Source organism: Crassostrea angulata, chromosome 3, assembly GCF_025612915.1.
Source record: "Crassostrea angulata isolate pt1a10 chromosome 3, ASM2561291v2, whole genome shotgun sequence".
Taxonomy (NCBI): domain Eukaryota; kingdom Metazoa; phylum Mollusca; class Bivalvia; order Ostreida; family Ostreidae; genus Magallana; species Magallana angulata.
Genome location: NC_069113.1, coordinates 18914003 through 18940761, shown reverse-complemented (window position 1 = coordinate 18940761; position 26759 = coordinate 18914003). Strand labels below are relative to the sequence as shown.

The 26759-nt window shown below is 32.7% G+C and overlaps 3 protein-coding genes across 3 annotated transcripts; 2 read left to right on the top strand and 1 right to left on the bottom strand.

Moving 5' to 3' along the window:
- Window positions 1-812: 812 nt before the first annotated feature.
- On the top strand, window positions 813-7795 carry LOC128176675 (homeobox protein orthopedia-like). The gene is made up of 3 exons (XM_052843167.1): window positions 813-1150; window positions 1931-2196; window positions 6357-7795. Exons 1-3 carry the CDS (start codon window positions 1090-1092, stop codon window positions 6885-6887), a joined length of 858 nt encoding a protein of 285 aa, XP_052699127.1. The 5' UTR covers window positions 813-1089; the 3' UTR covers window positions 6888-7795.
- A 6085-nt stretch (window positions 7796-13880) lies between these two features.
- LOC128178543 (shiftless antiviral inhibitor of ribosomal frameshifting protein homolog) lies at window positions 13881-20726 on the top strand. Its single transcript, XM_052845775.1, has 7 exons — window positions 13881-13982; window positions 16538-16649; window positions 16747-16793; window positions 16897-17031; window positions 17779-17882; window positions 18042-18193; window positions 18584-20726. Exons 1-7 carry the CDS (start codon window positions 13932-13934, stop codon window positions 18763-18765), a joined length of 783 nt encoding a protein of 260 aa, XP_052701735.1. The 5' UTR covers window positions 13881-13931; the 3' UTR covers window positions 18766-20726.
- A 364-nt stretch (window positions 20727-21090) lies between these two features.
- Window positions 21091-25887, bottom strand: LOC128178542 (uncharacterized). Its single transcript, XM_052845774.1, has 3 exons — window positions 25411-25887; window positions 23650-23785; window positions 21091-23519 (listed from the first exon to the last, which is right to left on the bottom strand). Exon 3 carries the CDS (start codon window positions 23516-23518, stop codon window positions 21674-21676), a length of 1845 nt encoding a protein of 614 aa, XP_052701734.1. The 5' UTR covers window position 23519; window positions 23650-23785; window positions 25411-25887; the 3' UTR covers window positions 21091-21673.
- Between the last annotated feature and the right edge of the window lie 872 nt (window positions 25888-26759).

Here is a 26759-nt window from a genome sequence, read left to right as displayed (position 1 = left end):
AAATCATGTAATATGAAATTTTGCTAATCATTCAAACAGGCAACCTAAACTAACGTTATGACCACACACACAATGTTGAGCAAAATCTTTTCACAGGACGCAATGCAATCATCTCAAAAAAAAACTTAGGAAAGTATATCAATTAAAGGTAAGAAACAAATATAAATTGCCAATCAAATATAAAGATAAAAGTATATAAATTATTAAATAATATTAAAAATAAGGGAAAAAGAGAGAGATTAATAAAAGTAAAACCGCTCAGTTATAATGCATTCCATAAGATGAAAATGAGATCAAAATGCATCGTTGAATATTTGGTGTAAAATGTGCATAAAGATCAAAATTAAAATCAATTAAAAAACAGAAAATATATTCCATTGATTTGATTTAATATTACTGAAAAATTAAGTGATAGAATCCAACAAAGTCTTCGACGTGTTTGCAATTAGCACGAAAATTACCTGCTATGTAGAATCTTTTCACAACTAAATTATCGGAGTCACTCAATCCATTTAGTGTTTACGTGGAAATGTAATTTTGTTTATTATAAATGAAAAGATTCGGACAAAAGGCAAAGCAAACAACCCTTCTGAGGCATTGGAAAATTCCTCCCATTTAACTGCAGAGAGAAGTAAATATTATTCAATGCCATTGATCAGAAGTTCCCACAATCCTTATGTGTATAAGTATCATTTGTGTGCTACCCGTTTCTCGTTGACTGCCCGTGAAGAAAAACAAACTTCGTATTATTGTTGCTGTCAAAATGCCGAACCCCTGCTTTTCCTTTCTTTCTTTTTTTTTCTCTCTCTACTTCGCTCTTGATCAATATCACTTAATATTCATGTAGCGAGATATTATTGGCATTTCTCACCAGCGCTGATAGCCGTTGGAATTTGTTGCCAGATCCGATGGGAGGAGGGAGGATCAAAAGTGGTCGCGTATCTATGCCAAACTGCGGATCGAATATCATCCAATCAAATTCATTTAGAGATGCTTATCAAAAATTACGCCAACAATTGATATAAAAATAAATGGAAGGTTTTAAAAAATAATTTTCATATCTGATTCTCCGACAAATAAGAGAACAATATGGATTTGGGTGCCACAACACTCATGCCGATGCCCGGGAATTTCGGAAGCAGTTCGCAAGGTAAGGGCCATCTTTCGTACCATATTCTTCATTTATAACAAAAGCAAATTAAGGTTGAAAGCCGCGGTTGGTCTTGCTCTTATTTAATTCATCTGCTGGTAATGAAATCATTGCTTTTCAATTTAATCCGTACTGGAAATAATGAAGTAAATATCATTAGTAGCAACCAACACCTTATCTTGAAGTAAAGCCAGTAATTCTCCCCCAAGAAAAAAAAACCGGCAAGGAGATGTTTTTATTTCCAATTTTTGTGTGTTTTAATAAATCGCTTATCTTTTAATCTTCACTAATATGAGAAATCGAAATCCAGCTTTAGTTATTTAATCTTGATATTAAATACGAACACTTTATGCCTGTCTAATTGTTTGAAATTAAAAAAAAAAATTCATTTTGAAACATTATCTATTGAGAATTTATTTTTAAAATATTTTTTTCCATTCATATATGCAATATAAACGACCTTTTTTAATTTTTTAAAGTCTTTAACATTAATTATCTCTTGAATATTTGATAAAGTTTAATTTATTAGTGGTTGACAAAGCCAAGACTGATTAATTACAATTAGCAAGTATGTATGATACTCTATTCAGTATAGAATCAGGACAATTAACGAGTCTGCGACAATATATAAAACGAGTCAAAAAATTTCAAACAAAGTTATATCGAAAAAGAAATTAAACATCAATCAATAGGTAATAAAAAAAAATCATTATAAAACTACCATATATTATACTGAAATATTAAATTAAAAACCCAAACAAATTACAAATCTGTTGGTAGGTTCAGGCCTAGGATTGAAAGCGGATTTAGGGAACCCAGTGACACGTCCGATGCCCCCGCAAAGCCCCTCCCGAGACTCAGACAGTGGGGGTGAGGACAGGATGGGGGACGGGGACAAACCCTCTAAACAGAAGCGACACAGGACCAGGTTCACGCCCGCCCAGCTGAACGAACTGGAGAGAAGTTTCGCCAAAACTCACTACCCCGATATTTTTATGAGGGAGGAACTGGCTCTAAGGATTGGTCTCACCGAATCGAGGGTTCAGGTTTGTGGGTTTTAGTACTACATACAATAAAAGAACCGCATAAGAAAATAAAGAAATAAATATATCTTTGGTAAATTTCAATCAAAAGAAATTTTTTTTAATAGCGATATTGTATTTTAATTATTTTTGGGGGGCGGTAAAGTAAAATTGAAGTTAATCTTATTGCTGAAACAACTAGTGTTCCCATTTCAAATTCTTTAAAAATATATGAAATGGTATTCAAAAGTGTATAAATTAAAAAAAAACGAAATTTTTAAAACACACAGTTCAATTCAGTATATATATATCTCCACTACGCCACATACTGGTCGCGATATGCAAATACATAAGTTAAAAAGATCTAATCAAGGTACATGTAATTAGAGACGACCTAATAAAAGTCCGACAAAGGATATAAAGGCAGGCTAAGAAACAACCTGCTGTTAAATAATGATGACCTCCTGCCGTTACCTATCTTCTTACACAGACACACAAAAAATCATCTACGCTTTGATGAAAACAATTCTTAAAGGAACATATACTCGTCATTTCTGACGTTCTGCTCTTAAAATTTACTCATGGTTGCGGATTTTGCTGTGACGATGACATATTATGAAACATTTACCCGCCCTTGTAAACCTTCATCGCCCTTTGGTCGAGTTTGTCGCGGGTTTGCGCCCATAACCTTCTCATTGACACTCACTGCCACGTGCAGGTGTATAGATTTCATTGGGTACCTCTAACGGTTTCGACATGACAAACAAAAACAAGCGAAAACTGTGAATTTGTGGCATCCCCGTCTTAAAACCCGTTTCTTATTATACAGTACTCTGTTTTGGTTTAGTTTATACTAAATATTTTTTAACGATTTCATAACTATTTCTTTAGTTCCACACAGTTGGTCTTGATTAAAAAAAATATTTATATCAACGAGAATGTCAATAAATGTGATCTGGGGCATGTGATAATTTTCATGAAATGGAGGAAATTTAAAATCCATATAAATATGTTACCCTTTACGCTAGTCTCTTGTAATGTCTAATATAATCAGACTATTTATTTCCCATTGTTTTATTTTTCTCCAGAGTACCCCATATTCGATGAAATGCAATTCTATAGTATCCCATATTTGATAAATTACAGTTATGAAATAACTTTGTACACGTACTTTAAATTTAGAGAAAATCGAGAAACTTTTGAATTCTACATTTTGAAAAAATCGCAGTTCAACAATAAAAAACTACGTGGCCAAGAACTTCAAAGGGAAATTTTTACTTTGAAGTGACCAGCATATTGAGCCTTTTTTACCGGATACACAAAATCCATTGTCTGTATTGAGTTTCATTTCAGTAAAAAGAGACTGTTTCGATTCTAAATTTCGTATGTACATTTGAATGTTGTTTAAATAGAATGACCTGGACATTGGCTAAACTATAGACAAAGTTGATTCAAACTTAAAACGCGAGACGGTTGACCTCCTCGTATTGATATTCTACCGTACACAAATCCTATTAATACCGCTTTTGATCTTTGCCGATTTATACAGCTTCTTATTCTTCTATTAATTGCTTAAAATAAATAAAACCTGTGAAATGTAAACACATTCATCTGCATTCAATGTTATCGCGTTTTAACTGCATTGTAGCTGGGAAATAATGCTTTGTGAGAATGAGGTAAATATTATAGTTAATACACAGGTAACAGAGCTATAACCTTCCATTCGTCTAATGTAGACATTATAAAAATAGGTTGTACAAATTACGTTCATCTGTTAGGCGTTATTTTTTTTTTAATATTAAATACCCTTTAATAAATTTTAACACTCGCGAAATCTAAATAATATTGATCATTCTCACTGTCTTTTCATTCATTGCTTTAATTTCTAAGATATCATGGAATCGTAGATACACGAATGAAAGCTGATATAGATTCATCAATTCTCAAGATTTGATGCATTCTTTTCTCACGCCATTGGAACATTTCAATTAACATACAAATTATCTTCTCAATGGCAGTCTATCCACGCTTGACACATTTATAATTATTTTATTAACTTCACTAAATTGTCAAAGGAATTTCATGACACAACGGTATTTCAGCCCTGTCAAAGATGTGCAAATAGAACAATTAGCATTTTCTAACGGCCGCCGAGCTTGCGTGTGTTTTGTTATTGGCAAACGGGCCTGCCATGTCCAAACACACGCTCATCTCGCGAGAATACCGCGCACCGATAGCGCTTGTATAGGGTGACGTAAACTTTAGGACGAGAGCTAATTTTTGTCAAACCGTCACCGAACGTTGAAATCATTCTTGCGTGGGTGGATGTGTTTCTCGAACATATACTAGTAATGTAGAACCAATCATTTTACAACCAGGAAAACATGACTGCTTTGTTGGCAACAACTTCAAACAGGTACGCTAAAAATATAAGTAAACAAGAATTGGCAATCAAAATTGGCAAAACTAAACTTAAATTGTCAGATTGTTTAATATGTTTTTTACTAAGTTACAATTTTTAATTGTCAACAAGTCCATGCCATACTCATTCGGAATTTTAATTATTAATGGACACACAATCATATGAGTGAGCAAGTTTCTATAAAGCTTATACATGTAATTCTGAATCAATTTGAGAAAATTCCAAAAGCTAAGTATTAAAACGTTATAAATCTTCATTTTTTACCACAGAAATACATTACATGAATGTACTAAAATATTTAAAAAGACTTTTCACTCTTAATTCCTTTAAAGAATATAATTTCAAAATATCATGGAGTGTGATTGTTTTCAATGAACTACACGAACATATGAATGCAACTTGTAAAATGTGTTTCATAAACCATGAAAAATAACCTTGAGGCTGTGTGGGAATATCAGTATGGCAGAAAGTACGTCATAAGTGCCATTATCATTTGGTAAGAAAAATCAAACCCCAAATATGAAACAGTTAGATAACCATATTCTAAAAGTTCTTACAAATGTAAAAAGCCCCCGGGGCATTCGACCTGCACGATGGACCTATAGCACTGAAAGATACTGACAAAATAAATGTACAAGTTATTAGAAAAATGCATTGTTTATTTCAAAGAAAGTACATCATTTTATGGAAGTGATCCTAAACAAAATTAAATGTTTCAATTCTGATAAACAATATTATCATAAGTGAATAAAAGATAAGCTAATAGATAGCATTCTGAGAGTACTGTATGAGCAATACTTGATCCATAATCACAATGGCAACCTTTTCTTCAGATCTATTTGAGGGATGTCGTTTCATGTGGTATAGAGATTTCGAGGAAATTCGGACACAAATAATGTGAACTTCTTTTCCAGTGAAAATTACTAGTAAGAGGTCATGCAGAAATTTTCTTCACTGAAAGAGAAGTTTCTGCTGAATGAAACTGAATTTAATTGGTCTTGTGCGAACTCCATCACAATGTTCCTTTCAATGCATATCGTAGTTTCAATATGCAACTGTTCGGTTTTATTTTTATCCCATAAGCGGAGGAAACAACGTTCAATGTCCTCGACATTCTTTATTTGAAAAAAAAACCCCACCCATTGGAACAAAAATAAGGTCATCTTAACATGAGTAATTTTCAAAATTTTCATTAAACTACATTAAATCTTATCCTTACGATATAACCAAAATAACTAGAGAAAAGCCAGCTTTAAACTCTTTCTAGCAAATATTTCAAACTATAGGAGACAACTTCATTTTGTATTAATATTAAACATCCTGCGATGATAATACATTTGAGCTCTGACTGCAAGGTTCGAGATGTTGCGATTTATCTTCAATGTAAAACGAAGTAAACAACAAGTCCCAAATATTAATCTAGTGAAGGATAAACCTGATCAGAAAATTGAGAGCACTTGAAGATTACATGCGCTGATATATTTTAGTTCAAAAATGTAAAAGCGGTCATCTGATTGGCTGACAGCAATACATACATATGCATACGCTAATGTCATTCAAAGACGAACTCTTAGCGGTGCCTGTTGTACCCTTTCGACGATTTTAATCAGATAAAACATTAAAATGTTCACGGTTTCACTGGTAGCAGACTAATTTGTACAAAAGTATACCTTTTCTTACTCCTTCTCTTTTTAAAAGTAGATATCAGTATTAACTTTATAAATGGACAATGAGGTAATGTTTCTTTTTTCGTATTGCGCAGGTCTGGTTCCAAAATCGGCGTGCAAAATGGAAGAAAAGGAAGAAGACCACAAATGTTTTTCGTACACCCGGGGCTTTGTTGCCTAATCCAGGGATGACACCATTCGGAACTATGAATGACGCTTTCTGTACGTTTCGTCCTACAGACTCTCGCTGGTCCTCGATTCCAAGTATGACGTCACCAATAAACGGGAATCCTCTTGCCCTCACATCCTCCTTGCCTCGCCAAACACCCCTGGGTCAGTCTTTTGGTTCTCAAGTACCTTTTACGGGTCTTCAAGATGCGTGCTCCACGATTGCAAGCAACATTTCAATGCCAAATAATGGTGCTTCATTACACAGCACCTGCTTCGGTGTTCCATCCGTCAGCTGTGCTTCTCCTTTATCGGCAAATTCCAACTCTCCGCCGATTTCTCATCCGCAAGTCAACTGTGGCATGCAAGACGTGGATGATGCTTGGAGAGGAACCAGCATAGCAGAGCTGCGCAGAAAAGCTTTGGCGCATACAGCAACTCTCACGGGATATAGATGAACTTCTTTGGGGGCATCATATGCAATGGATTTCAAAATGCGATGACGAGGAAATCGACAGGGTAACTTATATTGCTTTGTGATGGAAGGAAAAAAGATGTACAAAGCTTTTAATTATAGAATTAAGTAAATACATGAATTTGTGGAAACCTTCCAACACAAAAATGACTAATCACAGAACTCGTTCGTAGCGCAATGTCTTTCTTTTGAATGTATTTATCATGTTTTTTACAAGAAAAATCTGAATTAGATTTATCATATACTAGATTTGTAAGTAAAAAAATTGAAGTGCTCTAGAATAAGATACTTATGTTCTCATAAAAAACATTGTTTTGTTCGATATAAGTGAATGTTTGTAATGAGTTTTATATGGTAAAAAAACACATTCCACAGAACAGTGTTAAGGCATACAAATGTATCAATCATTTCTGGCCGATTTCCCCAGACTTTGTATTCTCACAGAAAGCAGTTAACAATATTATACTTAAAGTTGCTAATCATATATAATTGATCGATAAAAATATATAAAGTGGTTATTATCATGAATTATACTGTGCTTTATTCAATTATATACCCGGTAAACATGCATTGAAAAGGACTAGACAGCCAGGAAGATGTTTATATATATATGTTATCATCCGATGGAATTTGTTGTCAGTAAGCGTTGAATCATGAAATGATATTCAGTTTAAATGAAATATCAGAAATCATCTAATAGAAAAAAAAAATTGTGATTTTAATTATATTTTACTATGTTATAGTAAAAGAAAGAATGGCATTTTATACATCATTATATCTGATTGGTCCATTGCCATCTATGTTGTATATTGCAGTATCTTGTTATCAGTATCATGATTGTCATACTATTGTATCAGGAATTATTATGAAATAAACTAAAAACGTACATTCTCAAGTCTTAGAGAAACAAGAGTTCAAACGTATATTAACATTGTTATTGCGAAAGTGATTACTACATATATGTATATGTAAATTTCACACGTTGGAAAGAGTGAATTGGTTTCTTGCATGAATGTTTGTAAGAAATTGTGCCTATAATACGTGTAACCGAAAACGTATTACAATAACAATTCGTGACAAAAAATATTTTATTATACATAACTGAATTAAAAAACATTGTTGAAAATTATAATGTATAACAGAGGAATTCATCTAGAGAAAAAAAGAAGCAATATCAACCAATTCATTTCCTTGTAACATTTAAAAAAAAAAAGAGCGGATCCTTCGACGAGCCGATTCAGTAAGTGCACGTTATATAAATCCACATAATTTACACTAAGCTGTGACAACACTGAATGGGAAAACCAACTGTACTTTTGCATCTTTAAACAGTTACATATCAGCGCAGTGAGGTAAAACTTTTTTTTCTCAAATTTAGATAGAGTTTGACAAATTACATTGACTAGCTGAAGGAGAAAAATGTACCTAACTGCGCCCGTGTATTTCAAACTTTTTCAAACGAGGTGAAGCTAAGCGTCTATTGCGGTTGAATGTAAACATTGTACTCCTACCATCACTTATGAAGTATATCTTACAAGTGCTTATTTCTTTTCTTTTGGATAGAAAGGGTATTTTATGAGGGTTTAAAAATTTAATGCATGCAAAACGAAAAGTAAATTCCTTTGCCCCAAACCTTCGCCGGGATCAAAGGCATGTCGCCGAAAACTCCAACACGAGAGACAGATACAGATGTAGAGAGAGAAAGGGTCGAAAAAAAGCGATTTTATTTATACATTGTATTTTGTCATAGACAGAAAAGGAGGGAGATGGGGGTGACACAACCTTAAGTTCATCAAGGTAACTGGTTAGAAAAACAAAGCTAAACAAAATTAATCTATTCTGCTTTTTTTTCATATAATTTTGATATGGAAGATATTAATGAACATATAATAAATAGCAGCTACGAGTACATACATGATGTGATTATTAATAAATGATTTTTGCAAATCAATATATTATAATAATATCTGAACATAAGATCTTTTACAATAGGTGATTTCGTGGACTGAGCCACGAACATCGGTTGCCCACGAACAATGATGATTCCAAAGGAGTGCCCATATGTGTGATTTTAACTTACTTAGTATAAGTTTTCTGATGAATTTGCTTGCATAAGCTTACCATTGTTTGTAAATTTTGTAAATTAAATAATTACTGTGTGATGTATTTTGAAATTTTGAATATAAATAAACCATACAAATGCAATTACATTGTTACGTGCGTACATCTCCTAATTGTTCTGTCCTTCCAGATATTATAAAGTATATAAAGTAACAAGAGTAATGCTGAAGATGGTGTAATTAAAGATTTTTTTTTTTCAAAATGTAAAGAGGTTATGATACCTATTTTGTCTAGACTTTTTAATAATATATTCGACTCTGGTTTTTACCCAGACAATTGGTCAAAAGGTTGTATTGTACCAATTTTTTTAAAAAGGTGAGATGCAAGATTTAAACAATTATAGAGGTGTCACATTAGTTAGTTGCTTGGCAAAACTATTTATAAGTATTATAAATACTAGATTGTTAGAATGGGACCAGAGATATAATATCATTACTGATGCTCAGTTTGGTTTTAAACCAGGGGTAGGTACAATTGATGCCATATTTGTACTACAGAATCTCATAAGTAGAACTTTAAAAAACCAAAAAAGATGGTACTGTTGTTTTGTGGATTATACAAAGGCCTTTGACTTAATTGATAGATCAAAACTATGGTAAAAATTGCAAATGGAGGGTTTTGGAGGAAAATTGTTACGTATTATTAAGTCTCTTTATAATAATGTAAGAGCATGTGTTAAACATAAAGGTATATTTACAGAAACATTTAGAATCTCAGCTGGAGTTCTATAAGGTGAAATATTGTCTCCATTATTATTTTCAATGTACCTTAATGATTTTGAAAGATATTTTATAAAAATTAATTGTACATCAATTGAATTACAAATGATTAATATGTTTTTAATTATGTATGCTTGCAACAGTGCAGTTTATTATGAAGTATGTAGATTTCCACTAGAGATTTTCAGGAAACAAAACATTTTTCAATACTGGTTTAAACTAAGAAACAGTAAAAACTGTATTTTAAAAGCATGCTACGAAGACATGATGAAAAATAATGACATATGGATTTCAAATATTAGGAAAGAATTGTCCACCTTAGGCTTAGCCGATTTATATCGAAGTACTACGAAAGAATCTGTTATTCTAGATATTATATTTAATAGAATATGTGATGTCTTTAATCAAAATGTTGTTAACGATATAAGCAATGCATCAAAATGTATATTATATAAACATGTTGTTGATCATTTTTGTTTACAAGTTTACCTAAAGAAACCAATTCATGTAAAATATCGTAAATTAATTACACGCTTACGGTTGTACTCACATGACTTAAAGATTGAAACAGGGAGGTATGATAATTTAACACGTGATTGTCGAAAATGTGAATCTTGCAACTTAAATGTAATTGAAGATGAGTTCCATTTTTTACTTTTTTGTCAATCACTTCGTAGTTTAAGAGATAAGTATATTAAAGCTGCTTGGTCCGATTTTTTTGTAATTACAGTATGAAAATTTTTTTCATACAAATCATTTATCTTAGAAAGTTATGGACTTTCTCCTATTTACACCAGCAGAATCAGTCTCCTCTTAAAGTTAGAAATATTCAAAGTAAATAAAAATAATTTCTCTTTGGGCAAACGAAAAAACAAACCAAAATGCATCACGGGAATGTTTAGAAAAGGAAACCCCTTGGTTTCGTCCCCCGAATAATTGGGGTTATTCAACCCTCATGCTAAGCATCGATTGTAAAGAAAGCAGACTTTGGAAATATTAGTGAACAAAACGTACACATGTTTATTTGTAATTTGTCTGATCATTTCGACCTTTATTTAAAGCGATGTCAAATTCGTAATACAAGCATACCCGTCTCGTCGTCAAGGGTGAAATTTAACATGAGGCGAAATAACGCGGTACGTTTTAATGTCGCTTGTTTTGTTAGCAAATTTTGTACGTATTTTTCTTCACTGAAATTTGGCATAATTGACGGGTAAAACTACTGCATTGTCTATTATTATACATATACTAAGCATAGCCATCGTTTAAAAGCGTGCATAAAATTTGATATAAAATCGGACCAAGCAGCTTTAAAAAATACTACTCCCGAAAACCAAGTGTCTAAAAAGTTATGCAGTTATTATCTACCTCTAATACTAAAGAACTGTGTAATTTAGGTAAATATTTATATTATGCAAACAAGCAACGAACTCATCATGTGAATTATCCAAATTGATTATGTACACTTTGTTTTTCTTACTGTTTATTTAATATGTTCATATGTATAACCTATGAGACATTTGTCTCTCGGAATGAAGAACATGAACTTGAGCTATTTATTTCAACAAATAGAATACACAACTTGGCTATTTTAAAATACTGTATACAGGGTTGTTTTCGACCCGTGCTATTTTTGCCCAGCTTTACTTCCAAAATTTCCAAAGTTTCCAAAATTTCCAAAGTTTCGCCCCGTCTTGAATTCTCCCAGACAGGGTTGTGTTAAAAGAGAGATAATTTGGAACATTGGAATCAGTCTTTAACCCACCCGCTGACAAAGAGGGCGAAAGGGGCGTAAATAAAACAGGGGCGAATATTTCCATGTATACAGTTGTCATTATGTATATTTTATTTGTTAAATTAAATTATATCAGGAAGAATAGTTCCTATCTTTCTTTCGTGTCTTATGAAATCCAGTTGTTTTTACACCTGCATGATTTTAATCATTATATTATTATCATAATGATCATGCAAGTGGATTGTAGCTGTAATACCATTCTTTGCAAACTTGTACTAAATTTTTAACAATTTTTTTCTAAGTCAATATGATCAAAAGCTATTTTTCACATTCTTAAGATATTATAAATCACCACACGTTTATACTATGTATAGCATTTATAATTTGCAAAGAAATGTCATGATAGCAACGATAGTATTTTATTTATTTTAAAATACTTTTTATTTATATTTACATATCTTCCAAAATTAACAGAACCAATCAGTATATTTCTGTACGAGGATAATAAATGCAATTAATTATTTAAATAAAAAACAAAGAATTAAATTGGAAGCTAAGTCTCAAGTTCTAACAACATTATTTTGAACACCAGTCATTTGCTTTTGTTGTTAAGAGATCATCATGGATATGTACAGTCTAAAATTTGTTTTGATTACTCATACTCTAAAGACCAAGATGAGATTTAATAACTTTATTTACACCGATCGAGTTCGATATATCAATATATAATATGTAGGTGTATCCGGCTAATTACACGTCCCTTTAATTGCTACATATGTTGGATTTCCGATGTGATTCATGCATGTACGTTGTAAGCTCGTTAATGAGCCTGGATGGTCAACGAATGAGCTGTCAGATCTTCTTGAAAGTTTTACATATAATGTCATTAGCTATGAAGTATTATGTAGTAAAGAAAAAATCCATGTAATTTACCTTTTAAATTGTGGCATTTTCTTATACTCTTATATAGAGATCTAGCTTCTTTTAAAGGAGTTCAAAAAGTCTAAAATGGCCACATTATATGTTGTGCATACATCATTTGTACTGTGTTATATACTTGTATTGGGAGAGTGCGGGCTCAGTTTCTGAACTTGTGCCCATTCCCAGTTGTGATTTTGTACAACAAATATGTTCAAATCAAATTAATAGGTATATCCATTCGAGTTGTACGGGAACGTGGAAAAGCCAGATAAAAATAAATTTTAAAAATGAATTTTTAAACGTTCGTACGAGTAATTTATTTGTTCCGACGGTCAAGCCTTTTTGTTCAGACAAATAAGTTTTTTGTTCAGACGAATTGACTATTTGTTCTGATGAATTAGGATTTGTTAGGACGAAATAGGATTTGTTCGGACGAATGAGTTAAATGTTTGGACGAACTACTTTGTCCAAACAAATTATATATTTGTCCGAACAAATATCTAATTCACCCGTACAAATCCTAACTCGTCCAAACAAATAAGAACAAAAAAATTCATCCGTCCGAAAAAAATGGATAATTCGTCCAAACAAATACAAGTTATTTTTTTCTATCTGGCCCTTTCAAGCCACCGTAAATTTGACATTCATTGAGCGTAAGATTGCGATTTCTTTCTTTAAAAAAAAAATAAAAATAAACTAACTCTTGTAATGTATTTCAATGGTGTGTAAATTACAGTTGATGGGGGTTGGCAGATTTTTTCAGACTTAAGAAGGTCGCCTGGGGTTATTTTGGCCACTTTTACTTTTTTAAAGCCTTAAAATATAATGGTGAAGATTCATGAATGTATACAACTGTAGATTATAGATTTCTATGCAATGTATCCAAGGAAACTTATAAAGTTCAAGAAAAAAATTGCGATAAATAAACTATTCTACTTTAAAAGAAACTTTCTCGATCAATAATTTTGTAATCATATCATATATTTATATTAGGCCTAATATCATATCTAACACCCTTCTTGCGAACGTACATCGAACTGTGACGGTATCTCAACCAAGTCGAACAACTCTTACGTTTACACTTAAAAAGGTTACGTTTAAGGTCAGACGCGACCTATCTTCCATTTTTTTCTATTTTTTTTTTATCTCCACAATGTGAAGATTTCCGCTAAGTAATTCAATAATTATATTTTCATTTAATATGATACATTTTTTATCTACATATAGTGTTCAATTAAAAATGTATTCTATGACTTTATTTATAAGCATTCAATATAAGAATTTTGCATGCTATTTTAAGGAAAATTCTAAATATTCTAGCTCCGAAAATAGCCTGGTAACGTTCCCATAATTTTTGGGAATTAACAGGTTTAAATGTTAATAAATAAGGAATATATCAAGAAAAATTATATAAAATTGAGGAACCTCTCGTGCGTCCTTAAATCTACGATCAGTATGTTAATGAAGAAGACACTAGTGGGTAACCTTACGTAACATTTGTCCATGACCTGTATCGTTGATCTGGTGCAATATGGCAGGTGCAATGGACGATGCACTTGAAGAATTACAGCGTGAAAAAAAGGTAAACAAAACACGTATCACGATAGACCTGGTAGCATTTATTTTATTTGGGTGTTGGTATTTGTATATATATGTTTACATCCTGGACTTCCTGGAGCGTACCATATATGGATATATATATATCGATTCTCAGTATGGAGGGTTACGTAGAGACAAAGAGAGATAATTTTGCACATTCACTGAATGAAACCCATTGGTGTGTTAATTCAAAAATAGGAGATATTTATGGTTGTACTATGGAACACCTCCTTATTTTAAAGTGCTACCTATCGAAATAAACAATAAAATTCAGTTTAATTTTATAAGTTTGTTCTTTCGCAATTTTAAGTATGTTACCTAATAGCGTAGCGCAATAAGCAAGAGCGTCTAGCGCTCAGGATTAGAGCGTCTTTACGTCATGAGTTCGAATCCCGCCGGGACAATTAAAATTTTAATTTACCTTTTAAAAACGCATTTTTTGGGCAAATTTATTTTGACGATTAGTGACTGTGCGGCGTATGGGGCACGTCCATATTGTGAAGTTCTTTGTTTCGAAACAAAAAGCAATATAAACTAACTTTATTACAAACTTATCTTACTCCCCAAAGTCACTATTCATCTAAATAATTTTACCCCAAAAATGCGTATTAAGTTATCAAAAGTTCGTTGACTGGTGCTATAAAATCATCATTGACATAACTACAAAAATCAAATTCGGCATTCATATAGATGAACAAAAGTTAAACGTGTACGTTCAAAGTTCCTTAAATAAAAAAAAAATATTTTCAATCCACCTCAGCGTTTCCAACTTCCTATAAAAACTAAAGTTAAAGCGATCGTTAAACCTTTTATTTAGTATCAGCAAAGCGATTGATAAATATCTTGTTTCATATATAAGTATACAATCAGCAAATTTGAGAAGATCCCTATTCTGGAGAGATTATATGCAAGGCAAAGCATTGTCCGAAGACTCTGTCGTCACAAGTTAGTGTATAGTTATAATAGAGTATAGCTATAGATAAACAGAGACAAAAATAATAAATGTTATTTATGTCTCTGATATAAACAATGAACGCGCACATCTATTCTATACATGACATTAACGATTTTTTTTGTTATCTGTGCATAATTTTAATTTATTAAATCGGAATTTGAATTAACTCTCCTCTGTGAATGAACCCGTTTCAACAATGTCACACTTGATTTCAGACTTGTGACTACTGCATGTTTCTGTGGAGTCATCGGACAATGCTTTGCGTTGCGTAAAATCTCTATCAAATTGGGATCTTCTCATGTTTGCTGATTGTATAATTAAAGATGAAATAAAATATATTTATTTATCAATCTCTTTTCTGATACTAAGTAAAAGGTTTTTCGATCGCTTTGACTTATATAGCAAGTTAGAAACGCTGATGTGGATTTAAAATACACTTCCTATAACCAATGTTTTCTCAGATGTCTCCTATTTCAAATGTTATGACTGTAACAGGTGAAGTTGATGTAAGCTGTATATCTCAGTCTTGTCGGTTAATGTTCCGCGGTCTTATCTCAAAATAATATAAAAATACAGGTACATGTATTCTGTTGACATTTATTAGAACCAATGAATAATGTTCGAATCCAAAGATAATTACATATGTCTGCAAATTTGATGTTATTTCAATCGTTCCCTAGATTTTAAAGTCGATTGGGCGAATAAAGATGAAAAAACCCCACTGTGTTGTGAAAATTGACGTTGGGCCAGAATGTTTTTGCAGCGTTATTATTATAACAGCCTTATACGTAAATGTACTATCGACAGATTATGCCAACTGCATTTTTGGAGTTTGTGAAAGGGTCAATAATGCTGAGAATACTAGGAATGCGTGTAGTTAGTTCTGAGATAAGCTTATACATGTATCTCATTGAAACTTTCCACACTTACAGTAAATATGTGTAACAAAAATCACAGTGACCATAAATTAAATTACAATCTAATAGATTATCTTGTCCTTTATGGCGTTTTTATGTTAATAAAAAAAAACCCCTCCTAATGCTGGGCCAATCAAGGGTGGTGGGAGCATATATGAAAGTCTCTCCTTAATTATCCCTGCATATCGCAATACTTTAAAGCCCGGTGAATTTACTGACATCTTTATAACTAACATTGGTATGACCTAGTGTTTTAGATATCACGATCCACTCACCTGCCTACCAAAAAAGATAATTTTTACTTTTTTGATTGAATGTATAAGTGCTTTTATTAAAAATATAAATCGATCTACAAAATCAAAAGAGGTCTAGGATACCAAAGTCTATGCTGCTTAAAATATACATTTAGGGCACCGAAAGAAAGACTGTAACTTACATACCAAAAATGGCGATACAGAAGGCTGTTATTTACATTTGTAGCCCACCATCTGCTGCGTTAAGGAAAGAATGAAGTATTTCGAATTTTATTGACTTTATAGCGAATAATCGACTAAGAAGATTTAGTAGATGATCGTCGTGACCGAGCGATAATCGAGTACTCGATAACTCGTTGACATCCCTACTGTTTAGTATGATATAAAATATTTCAATTAATTATTTTTACAGATGCGAAAGCTCCAAGAACTATTCCGAGGTCGTTTTTCCGAAGTTCAGGCTCGTCGCTTACTGACACATCACGGTTGGGCTCTGGAGATTACCGTGGATTTTGTATTTGAGGGTATGTGATGATGTTTGGGATTGATAAAGTGTGATTAAGCACAACGCCATAAGAAATATTATACAAACATATACATACATATATATGATCTTTTCAGCACAACACAATCGAGTCAAAGAAATTGCTGGAACTGAAGACGACAGGGTACTAAGTATTTACTAAGTAATTTTAGATTATTCTTGTACCTTTTAATGTCTACAATTTTGATGCGTTTCTTAGTTATGATGACTATACAAATCAATTTTAGTGGTTGGAAGTGTTAAACAGGCGAGCTTGGCGGGAGTTAGCCAGGCAGAAGCAAATTGATTCTATTGATATTAGACAGTTCGCTTGCCGTCCCTGTGACTCGGTGTGGTGGAGACGAGTGCCCGGAAGAAAGACGGTACGTCAAAGTCAGTTCCTTTCCGTTACCATCCTCTATATGGTACAAGTCAAGAAACCTTCTGGGGTTTTTTCCTCTGCTTTCATCAGTATGTTGATTATACTTGCAATTGTGGACATATCAGTACTAGTAATCTATATAAAGATTCATATACACGTACATTGTATTTGAATTTTGGGAAAATTGCACCTTAAAGATACCTACATATGAAAAAAGGCCACATTGGCAATCGCATGATAATCCAGAATTGTTAAGATTTTTGAGTTTTCATTGAAATTTACATTAAATAGACGTAAGCGTACGGAATATATACAACTACCATCTACAATGTATATTACTCAATCTAATGAGAACTACTAGTAAACAAATTAAAAAAAGTTTTATCCGCTAACAAATTCGCTTAACAACCGAATTAAGCATCTAATTTGGATAAGACTGCATTCATACCAATTTTTTTCATAAAATGATTCAATTATGAGTTTGCGAGAAATTTGTCACAATTCAGGTCCTGTGCAGTATTGTATAAACATTGCAAAGTTTTAACTCGTTTCTTACAAAACCTGTAAAAATCCCCGGCAATTTTGATCCAAAATAATTCAAACATCTTCATCAAAAAAAGAAACAAAACGTGAATAAAACGTAACAAAGATGAAACAAATGTCACTTATTCGTTCAAAGATTCTCCGAAAATGGGATATAAAAACTAAGAAACAAAGTTGAGATTTTTTTCTTACAACTCTTTGGTAGGTTTCGAAATGTCACCGGTGTAGAATTAGGTATGATGCAGTACCAAAAGAAAGCGAGTGGGGCGTGGCAGAATTTACTTGTGGAAATTGTGGCAATGTATTCAAGTGAGTAAGCTTTTGAGTTTCATTGAAACAGCTAATGATGTTCATTAAAAGCAAGTCTTCTTTTTTGGATTTCAAGACATAAAAGATAAGTTACTGTAATTAACTGACATGCGATTTGTAATTGTTCGATTATAATGTTTTTTTTGGTGCGAATTTTAGAGGATTTGGACAAATGAACAACACGTTTAGTCCGTGTTATGTTTGCAACGACATTGCTCAACCATCAAAAATATTTCCAAAGATGCGTCGATTTGGAGACCGCCGTAGAAATATACATTCCTGTTATGCAAGCAATTGCTTCAATCGAGCAGGTATGATTACGTTTTATAAAACAAGTTAATCGTTAGTCTTTTTTTTATTATATTTTGGAAATGTTTGTATGATTACCATATATATTTAACTTATTATTAAAATAACGACCCCCTCCAGATTGATTCTCCCTTTAGTATTAATTAGAATGAATTGACTTGTATATATTATGCTCATATATATTAAAAAGAATAGACCAACTTGCTAGAAACATTTAATTGTTGGAGTAAAATTCGTCGGAATAACGTTTTTAAGACAATGCAGGCACAATGTTGTGCTTGATGTAAAATCGTTATCATTCCATGATAAAGTAAAAAATAATATTGTGTGGCAAAATAACATGTAAGCATTGAAACATGTACACAGTGCATAAATGTCATTTGTACATACAGATGGAGACATATTGCCTGGTATCTGCGTCCACCCAAAGTCCCTAGGTCGAAAAGTGGTCACACCCAGTGATCAGCACATCAGCTCTGGGTCGACTGTCGACACATTCCTCACCCAGGACGACCTCGCATCCATTTCATCCGTCAGTTCTCGTCCCAACCTCTCAGATATTGAAGATAACTGATTGTTTTTTTGTTCGATACAATATGTATCTGTGATATTATATTGCAGTATGACTTTTCCGGTGATTCCGTCTACACCATAAGTGTTTTACGTAAAGTTATTAACTGCGACATTGGAAAAGATAGTCATTAGATGAAGCTCATATATTTTTAAGTAAAAAACAGGCAGCAACAGTTTAAGATTGATAGTTAAATAATGTATTTTATAGATTTAGCCATCCGACAGTTTTTCTTTTTCTTTTTATGTGGTATAAAGAATGTATTGAGGTTCAGCACGACATTGAATTAAATACATGTATTTAACTATACAATAAATTGGTTTTTCTTTCAGTGATTTGTAGGTAAACTAACAACAGATAAAAATTAAAAGAGACACCACGATGATGTTATACTCTGTCCCAAGTTATTGTTTCCATCACTTTTGATGATTTTAAATAAAAAATACACATACCTGTGAAAGAGGTACAGTTGAAATCGATGAAATGGAAAATATCCAAGATATCTTCATTGACAAATTATCCCTTTTCACTCATAAAAGTTAACAGGAACGAAAAAAAATTTCTTACGGAGATTTTTAATGGGAAATGTTTACATCTTTTCTCCATTTGGAAGTACTCGGGATACCTCGCGCAATTTTGCAACTTTATCACCCGGGCTTATTAATGGCTGATGCAATGCAAAATCCCCGTAGACTTTCTATTTTGGGATGTGTATAAAAAAACCTGTTGCGGTAAAGGGGGCGTTTCAAAACAGATAATCTGGACATTTTTTATATTAGTGGATGAGCGTAGTTTGAGCACAAAGGTATTTATGATTATCGAATATCAAGCATAAAATGGTGGAAGCACAAATCTCAAACGCTGTCACTGAAAAAAGACATTTTTCGCACAAATTTGTAATAATACCACCACCCACTCCTATCCGACACTTTAACAAATTGAAGACATGTCCAATGAAAATCTTCTCCCTCTTAAAATGGGTTCAAATCTCCTTTGTTGTAAGCTGATTTTTCTTGTGAATATTATGTTTTTCATAAATTCATGAACCTGACTCCTCATACTAAATTCGATTTTTTTCCAATATCTGAAAAGCTCGGTTGACCGGTCTTAAACAACAACTGATAAAACGTGGTCAATCAAACAAGAATGAATATGATTTTAATTGATCATTCATGTTCATGGCGAAAATTTAGACACTAAATTTTGTAATTTGCGCATTACAATGGAAAGTCTTAACTGTTTCTACCAAAGCTTAGGCATTTGCGGAAGGGGAAAGGTTTTCTGATAGTTTAATCACCTTCACAGGATTTTGATCAACAGTTTTAACTGTGACTGAGAGCGTAGCCCCGTGTCCTCGGGTGTTTGTTTAATTAAAAGGATATAATTTTCATCAATTTTATTGATTGCCAATGCACACACATACATCTTCCGTATATGATACCTCTATTTCTTACGGAAATTTATTGTTAAATTCATAGCTATATAGAAACTTACAGGACTGAAATCTAAACGCCCCCATTATTGATTGGTTGAAAAATCACGGACTGCAAGAAATAATCATGATGATGTCAGACTCAAATTCCCATAGGCGACGATTTGGCTGTTTCTTTTAGCTAACTTACTGATACACATTTACAGTAATTTTGTGAATTTTACTTCTTCTTTTTTTACAGTCAATCAATTGATTAAGAGGACGTGGGTTATTTATATTTTCTGCAATGTCGCCACCTTTATATCACGAATGAATCGCCAAAGAAGGCATTTTATTGTTTAAATCTTGTGCCGAAGAGTTTTCTTGACCGTATTATTGCTATGATTGTAACATTCTGGGAGTTGAATGAGAATGAATTTAAAACATTTCACCTTTTTGTTTTCTGTAGAAAACGTATTAAAACTGAGGTGAAAAGATACACATTATAATCGGAATATTAAAAAAAACATCCAGCTACTTTTCAGGTTTTTTAAAGTGTTTTTTTTATATTTCCCATGTCTGTTTATATATTAGTCGTGGTGGCTAAATTTTATTGGATTTCGTGGATACAAATTTGTTTTGAATTTACATGTCCTGATAATCTAGTATGAGTATTAGTTTTTATGTAATTTAACTTCTTCTGAGTCAGAAAAGGAATATAATACATAAAAGTTACGTTTGATGATATAAGTTGAATATAGGATAATTTGCCAATCCTGTTTGTTAAGCTTTAATTACACGCACATGTCGTGTGTCATAACTATAAAGAGAAGACGTTAATTGCTCATTTCCATGTTTAAGAGTATTTGACTTTATAGGGAAATCTAACTCTGTACCAATCAATAAAACAACTTAAGTGTGCAAGTAAAAATTCTTTAATTTTTCTTAATTATACAATGCAAATAAGAAATGTGGAAAAATTGAAATATTTCGTAAGATGTTTCAAATTTATTGAACATTTCTGAATTTTAGTTTTCTGAGAATCATCTGTATGTGTTGTACACTTACGCTATTAATAACTCATTCACAAATATTTCCTGTTCATTAAAACTGTACATGTGTCCTTATCTTCTAAAAATAACTTAAATGAAACTTCAATATTTCCTGCTATAAAACCAGTATATATTGGATATATATTACATTTGTTTTCGCTTTCAAATTATGATAACGTTACTTTTTCCTTCTTTTGGATGCATGAATACCAATGGTCTTCTTCAAGCACTTGCACCTGTTGTACACATGTCGAACTTTATGTACATCATATATTGTTTACTAAAAGTATCGAACAACTGAAATTAAACAATACTTGATCTTTTTCTCTACATTAATAATACAGAAATGTAATTCTGCCAATTGCTAGTATTATTGATGGTACATTAATTTTTTGTTTTTATTCCAACATGACCTTCAATCGTATTTGTGATAGCTCTATCCAGATGATTAAGATAGATACATTAGAATCTTGAATCCACCTTTCCCGTTCAAATACTCTACCCACGCCATACCGTCTCCATCCACGCACAGTGAGCGAGGGTTGTTTATCTTATCCTCACGAACAAGGTACATCATAAACTTTCCATTTCTGTCAAGCAAGTCAATACAATGATTGTTGTGATCTGCCACTAAAATATGGCATCGCTTGTCCGTACAAATTGCTGTTGGATAAAACTGAGCCTGTTTTTGATTGTCTCCTGACCCCGTGTACACCGCTTTGAATGACATATTACCGTGAAGAATAACCACTTTTCTGTCCGGCAGATTCAAGACACAAATTGCATGATCCGCGTTTTCTGTCAGCCTGTGGGGTTTACTGAGAAGTGCTGCACCATTGTGCTCTGGAATGACATCTTGAATAACATTCTTTTCCTTTCCTATTCTCATTAGCTTCCCGATGCCGTCCCTGGTAAGAGATACCAGCAAGTCACCATTCCGATCCGTGCTTATACCAGACGGTGACCAATCTCCAGTTTCCAAAAACTTTTTCACTTTCCCCTTAGGTGAACATTTTTTTATGTATCGCTCCCTAAATAATGTAATGAAAATTTCGTTGCTTTTTGATTCCGCAAAATCTTCCACGTGAAATCCAAATTTGAATTTTTTCATTTTCTGCCCATTGCTATCGATCAAAACTATTTTGCATTGCTTATAGCCAACCCAAATACAGTCTGGTTTTGATCTACAAGGGCTTAAATTCAAATCCAACTGTTGTCCGATTTCAAAGGATTTTATCACAAATGGAAGATGCATTAGTGTTCGCGACATCTGCCTTTGTAGTCTCCGAATAAATCTCGGTGAGACGAGAGGACTATGGTTACCAGGCATTTCTCTACTTTGACAGATAGTGCCACAAAAAGCATTCAAAAGGTTGAAATCCTTTTCTGCACTCTCGTACGATGGTGGTTCGACTTTCATGCAGATGCAGTTTCGGGTCATGTCTTCAGGTGAGGGAAGTTCATTCATGAATTGTAATAGACGAAATTTGTCATGACCCTTTAAGTGACGTTTAGCATCTGTTATGAAGCTGTGTACGCTTTTTAGTTGAGACCTCACCTTTTCTTGTTCACTTTCAAGTTTACCCATATCTATTTGCTTCAAAACAGACAGTTCATTTTCAACTACACAAAAGGCTCGATCAATTTCGTTCTTGAGCATTTCTTTTTCCGACTTTATGGTTGATTCTATACAGCTAACTTTTTCTTCGTATTTTGTAACATTTTCTGCAGAAGATCCTAGTTGACTTTCTAGTTTTTTAATTGTACTTTCTTCCAATGTCTTAAGAAATGTCACAAGATATCCCCTTTTTTCTTCAAATACGTCTGACAGAATGGTACATAGATGGCGCCTGTGTTGTGTGGATAGCATACATGTATTGCATACTGCTGTGTGACATGTTTCACAGTAATGTTCTAAAGGTTCACCTCTGTGCTTCTTACACGTATACATATCAATAGTATCTTCCTGGTTCATAATCAAATTTGTGTAGAAACTTGGCGGTACACCGTTTAAAGAATGTAATGGAGGCGGACCACACATATGTGGAGCAGGAGGTGGTTCATTTGGTAGTGATAATGGTTCTTTTGGAAGAGGGGCTGGTGCTTTCTTAGCGCGTGGTGCTGTTCTAAATCCATCGTGAACTGAGGATGTATCGTCAAATCCTCTAGATATTTTCTTATCTAGAACGTTATGAGGGGTAGGCATAGGTAGCTGGCTGGAATCAATTGGTTGCTTCCTGCTGGTTGTAGCAACATCGTACGACCCTCTGACTCTGCGACCAGCACCTGCCATGCTATAATAATTTGGAGTTTTAAAGCATAGATACACAATGAACAATTGCTTTTGTTTAGAAATTTCAATGACCATAATTAATGAAATAATAATTTAGAAACTCAGAAAGGTAAATAAAAACATCAAAGAACCTGTGCTGTACTACTGCTAAGTTTCGACAATGATTTTCTTCCTGTTGTATATATACTTATGAGAACTTGTGAGAATTGTTCCGCCTAAAGTTAAATCAGGAGACAGCCATTGGTACATGCATGGAATAATGGAAATCTAAATATAGAGGAAAATCATAGAAAATTAAAAAGATTTTATACCTATATATATATATTGGTACATGTTAATAGATACATGTTTGAACTATATCTTTTAAAAGGATTTTTTTCGGGAATGGTGGTTTTTTTCCCCATATATAATTTCATGGGGTTTCTTGCCCCATGGGGTTTATTGCAAAACCCCATGGGGTTTGCATGGGGTTTTCTGTGGGGTATTTTTCCAAGCTAAAATCCCATGGGGTTGGAACTTTTAAGTTCAAATATCTAAAAAACTATCTAAAAATGTTTAAATTTTTTCCCCATAAATTTTTTCAGAATAAAAAAAACCACCATTTGGTACCAAACTTTAGTCGATAGTGTGAATGGAAAGGGGTGCGCAACGCCAGAAAAATGTCCATTCCGGAGTTGTCCGTCCCACTGTTTAAATGTGTTCAGACGTTTCTTTTAATCAACAAACTATTCATAAAGTATTCTCTACTTCAAACCCATTGTACTAGTACTAGTACATGTAAATTATATTTTTACAATTAAAATAAACACTGACATGTCATAAACTCTGGATATAAATATGTCCATAATTTTTTTTAGTTATCATACTTATCGTATTGGCTGAAATACAGGTTGAGGAATTTGAAATCATAGTTGACGATTTTTGTAAAATAGCGACTCTTTTTGGGAGTTGATTTTAATCAACTCTCCTATGCAGTTACTCAGACAACCCGAAAGTGAAACAGTGTTAGGACCTCAGCATAAATCATTGCTGCTGACAAGACTTAGTTCTTAAAAAATAATTGATAAATTCGTTGTAATGTATGCTAAAGCATTTTTTTTCAAGGAAACGTATTTATAAATACCTTGAAAATAGTCAGATTTTAAATGGCACGAACAATTTAAATATTTTTTGTAGTCGTATGTATTCCTACGCCAGAGTTCAATATATTATCGTTCAACTCGACGCTCGGCTGTCTCCGTAAATCCTTGTCGGAGATTTACGGTTTCAGCCGAGCGTTTGGTTGAACGAGACTAGAGTTCAATATTGCTTGGATCCATACAATTTTCGAGATATATTTATTTTATTTTTATTTTACTTATATATACATAGTTTGATTGAATTAATTTTATCTTTAAATATTATTTAACAAGATTCATATGGGGGTTTCTCGACATTCTTGTCGAAAAATTCATATTATGAAAATGTGCGTATTTCAAATTAGAAACTACATGTACTTGTCATGCAAAATAACATATCATTGATTTTGAAATAAATAAACATCGACAAAATCAACTCCCGTCAGTTTTTCAGTACTTTGATTTTTAAGGTACTTGCATACAGTACATAATAGTTTTGATACTTTAGAATAATCATTTTTATTTCCAGTTCGTTAATAAACAGTGTGAATAAAATATGAATAAAATTAGAAATAATCTGCATGCACTCCCCACGAATGTGTTATTTAGCAATTACATACTTTATTACGGATCTAAAAAAATCTTTGAAAAAATGATATAAGCTTTTTTTGGCATTCACTCGTTTGCTGTTGTTTAAGCATTGATTTATAAATGCATATAAAACACCTTGCAGTTGATGAAGATAGACAGAAAAAATCAAAAGCCATAACTTACAATTTACGTGGTGATATCATTCTCCATTGCAAACCTTTTTCTTCCGGTTTTAAAACTATCAAAAGCGTTTTACCAATCCCATTTTGTTTCCGCATTATATGTTATGTTTATCGAATAGCAACGCTAGTGTTGCCTTCAGAATCAAGAGCAATCGATTTCCTGAAATTGTTTGGGATTGTGATTTACTTGAGATTTAAAAAAAAAAAAATCATTTTTCTGTACATATTATTTTATGTTTGAAACTTTGTTATAACTCAGAAAAAATCAAATCGTCGTCAACTATCGTTACACACCTTTTAGGGAATGATTGTTTTTGTTTTTGCGAGCAATAACACTACATACAGTTAAGAGAGTTCCGTAGTTTCACTTCCGGCCTAGACTCGCAGAAGGGTTCATCGGCTTTGAAGACGAAGTGCCTAGGCCTTTCATGTCTGATACCCAATGTTAACTATTTTACAGGAAATATAAAATTATTATTAACGTAAATTACATAGTAATGTTCCATATTTCGAAGGAATGTTTGTAATTGTGTTGTGTGCAGTTTGTTTTAACGGTAAACAACTCAAGTGTAGTTTTTATGCTTTAGCACGCTTTGAGCAACTTCTGGGATTTTTTAATTTTATGAATATATTATAAGCTCAAGAATGGGGAAATTAATTCTAAATAATTAAGAGTATCTTCGTTGTTTTATATACTAATGAATTAATACAATCAAAGCGCGTTTGCTATGAATCGATTATCTTTTCAATCATCTTTAAAGTATTGTTTTGCATCAATATCAATACTTACATGTACATATACTTGCAAATCACAGAATTTAAAAGACAAAATGTGTAAGAGTGCTACAATTCATTCTTGGCTTAAAAACCAAACATTTAACGTCAATACTTGTTATTTTGCGTTATGACTGTAAGTTTGGTATTATTCATTCTAAGTTGTTTAAAAAAAATAAAATAAAAATTAAAGCTGCTTGGTTCGATTTTATATCAAATTTTGTGCACGCTTTTAAACGATGGTTGTGCTATGTATATGTGTAATAATACAGTTGCAGTAGTGTTCCCATTCAATGAAGCCAAATTTCAAAGAACAAAATTATGTACAGTTAACAAAACAAACGCAAAAAAGGTATCGCGTTATTTCGCCTCATGTTAAAATATACCCCTGATGTCGAGACGGTTATAGTTGTATTACGACTGTTACGTCGCTATATATAAAGATCGTAATGTTCAGGCAAATTACAAAGAAACATGTGTACGTTTCGTTCGCTAATATTTCTTAAGTTTGCTTTCTTTATAATCGATGCAAAGCATGTAGGTTGGACAACCCCAATCATTCAGGGGACGAAATCA

Excerpts from the sequence above, each read along its gene's own strand:
- LOC128176675 (XM_052843167.1), top strand. The coding sequence starts at position 1,090 with ATGGATTTGGGTGCCACAACACTCATGCCGATGCCCGGGAATTTCGGA. Across the intron at positions 1,151-1,930 it reads TTTCGGAAGCAGTTCGCAAG|GTTCAGGCCTAGGATTGAAA; the intron begins GTAAGGGCCATC and ends ATCTGTTGGTAG. Across the intron at positions 2,197-6,356 it reads TCACCGAATCGAGGGTTCAG|GTCTGGTTCCAAAATCGGCG; the intron begins GTTTGTGGGTTT and ends CGTATTGCGCAG.
- LOC128178543 (XM_052845775.1), top strand. The coding sequence starts at position 13,932 with ATGGCAGGTGCAATGGACGATGCACTTGAAGAATTACAGCGTGAAAAA. Across the intron at positions 16,650-16,746 it reads CGTGGATTTTGTATTTGAGG|CACAACACAATCGAGTCAAA; the intron begins GTATGTGATGAT and ends TGATCTTTTCAG. Across the intron at positions 16,794-16,896 it reads CTGGAACTGAAGACGACAGG|TGGTTGGAAGTGTTAAACAG; the intron begins GTACTAAGTATT and ends AATCAATTTTAG.
- LOC128178542 (XM_052845774.1), bottom strand. The coding sequence starts at position 23,518 with ATGGCAGGTGCTGGTCGCAGAGTCAGAGGGTCGTACGATGTTGCTACA.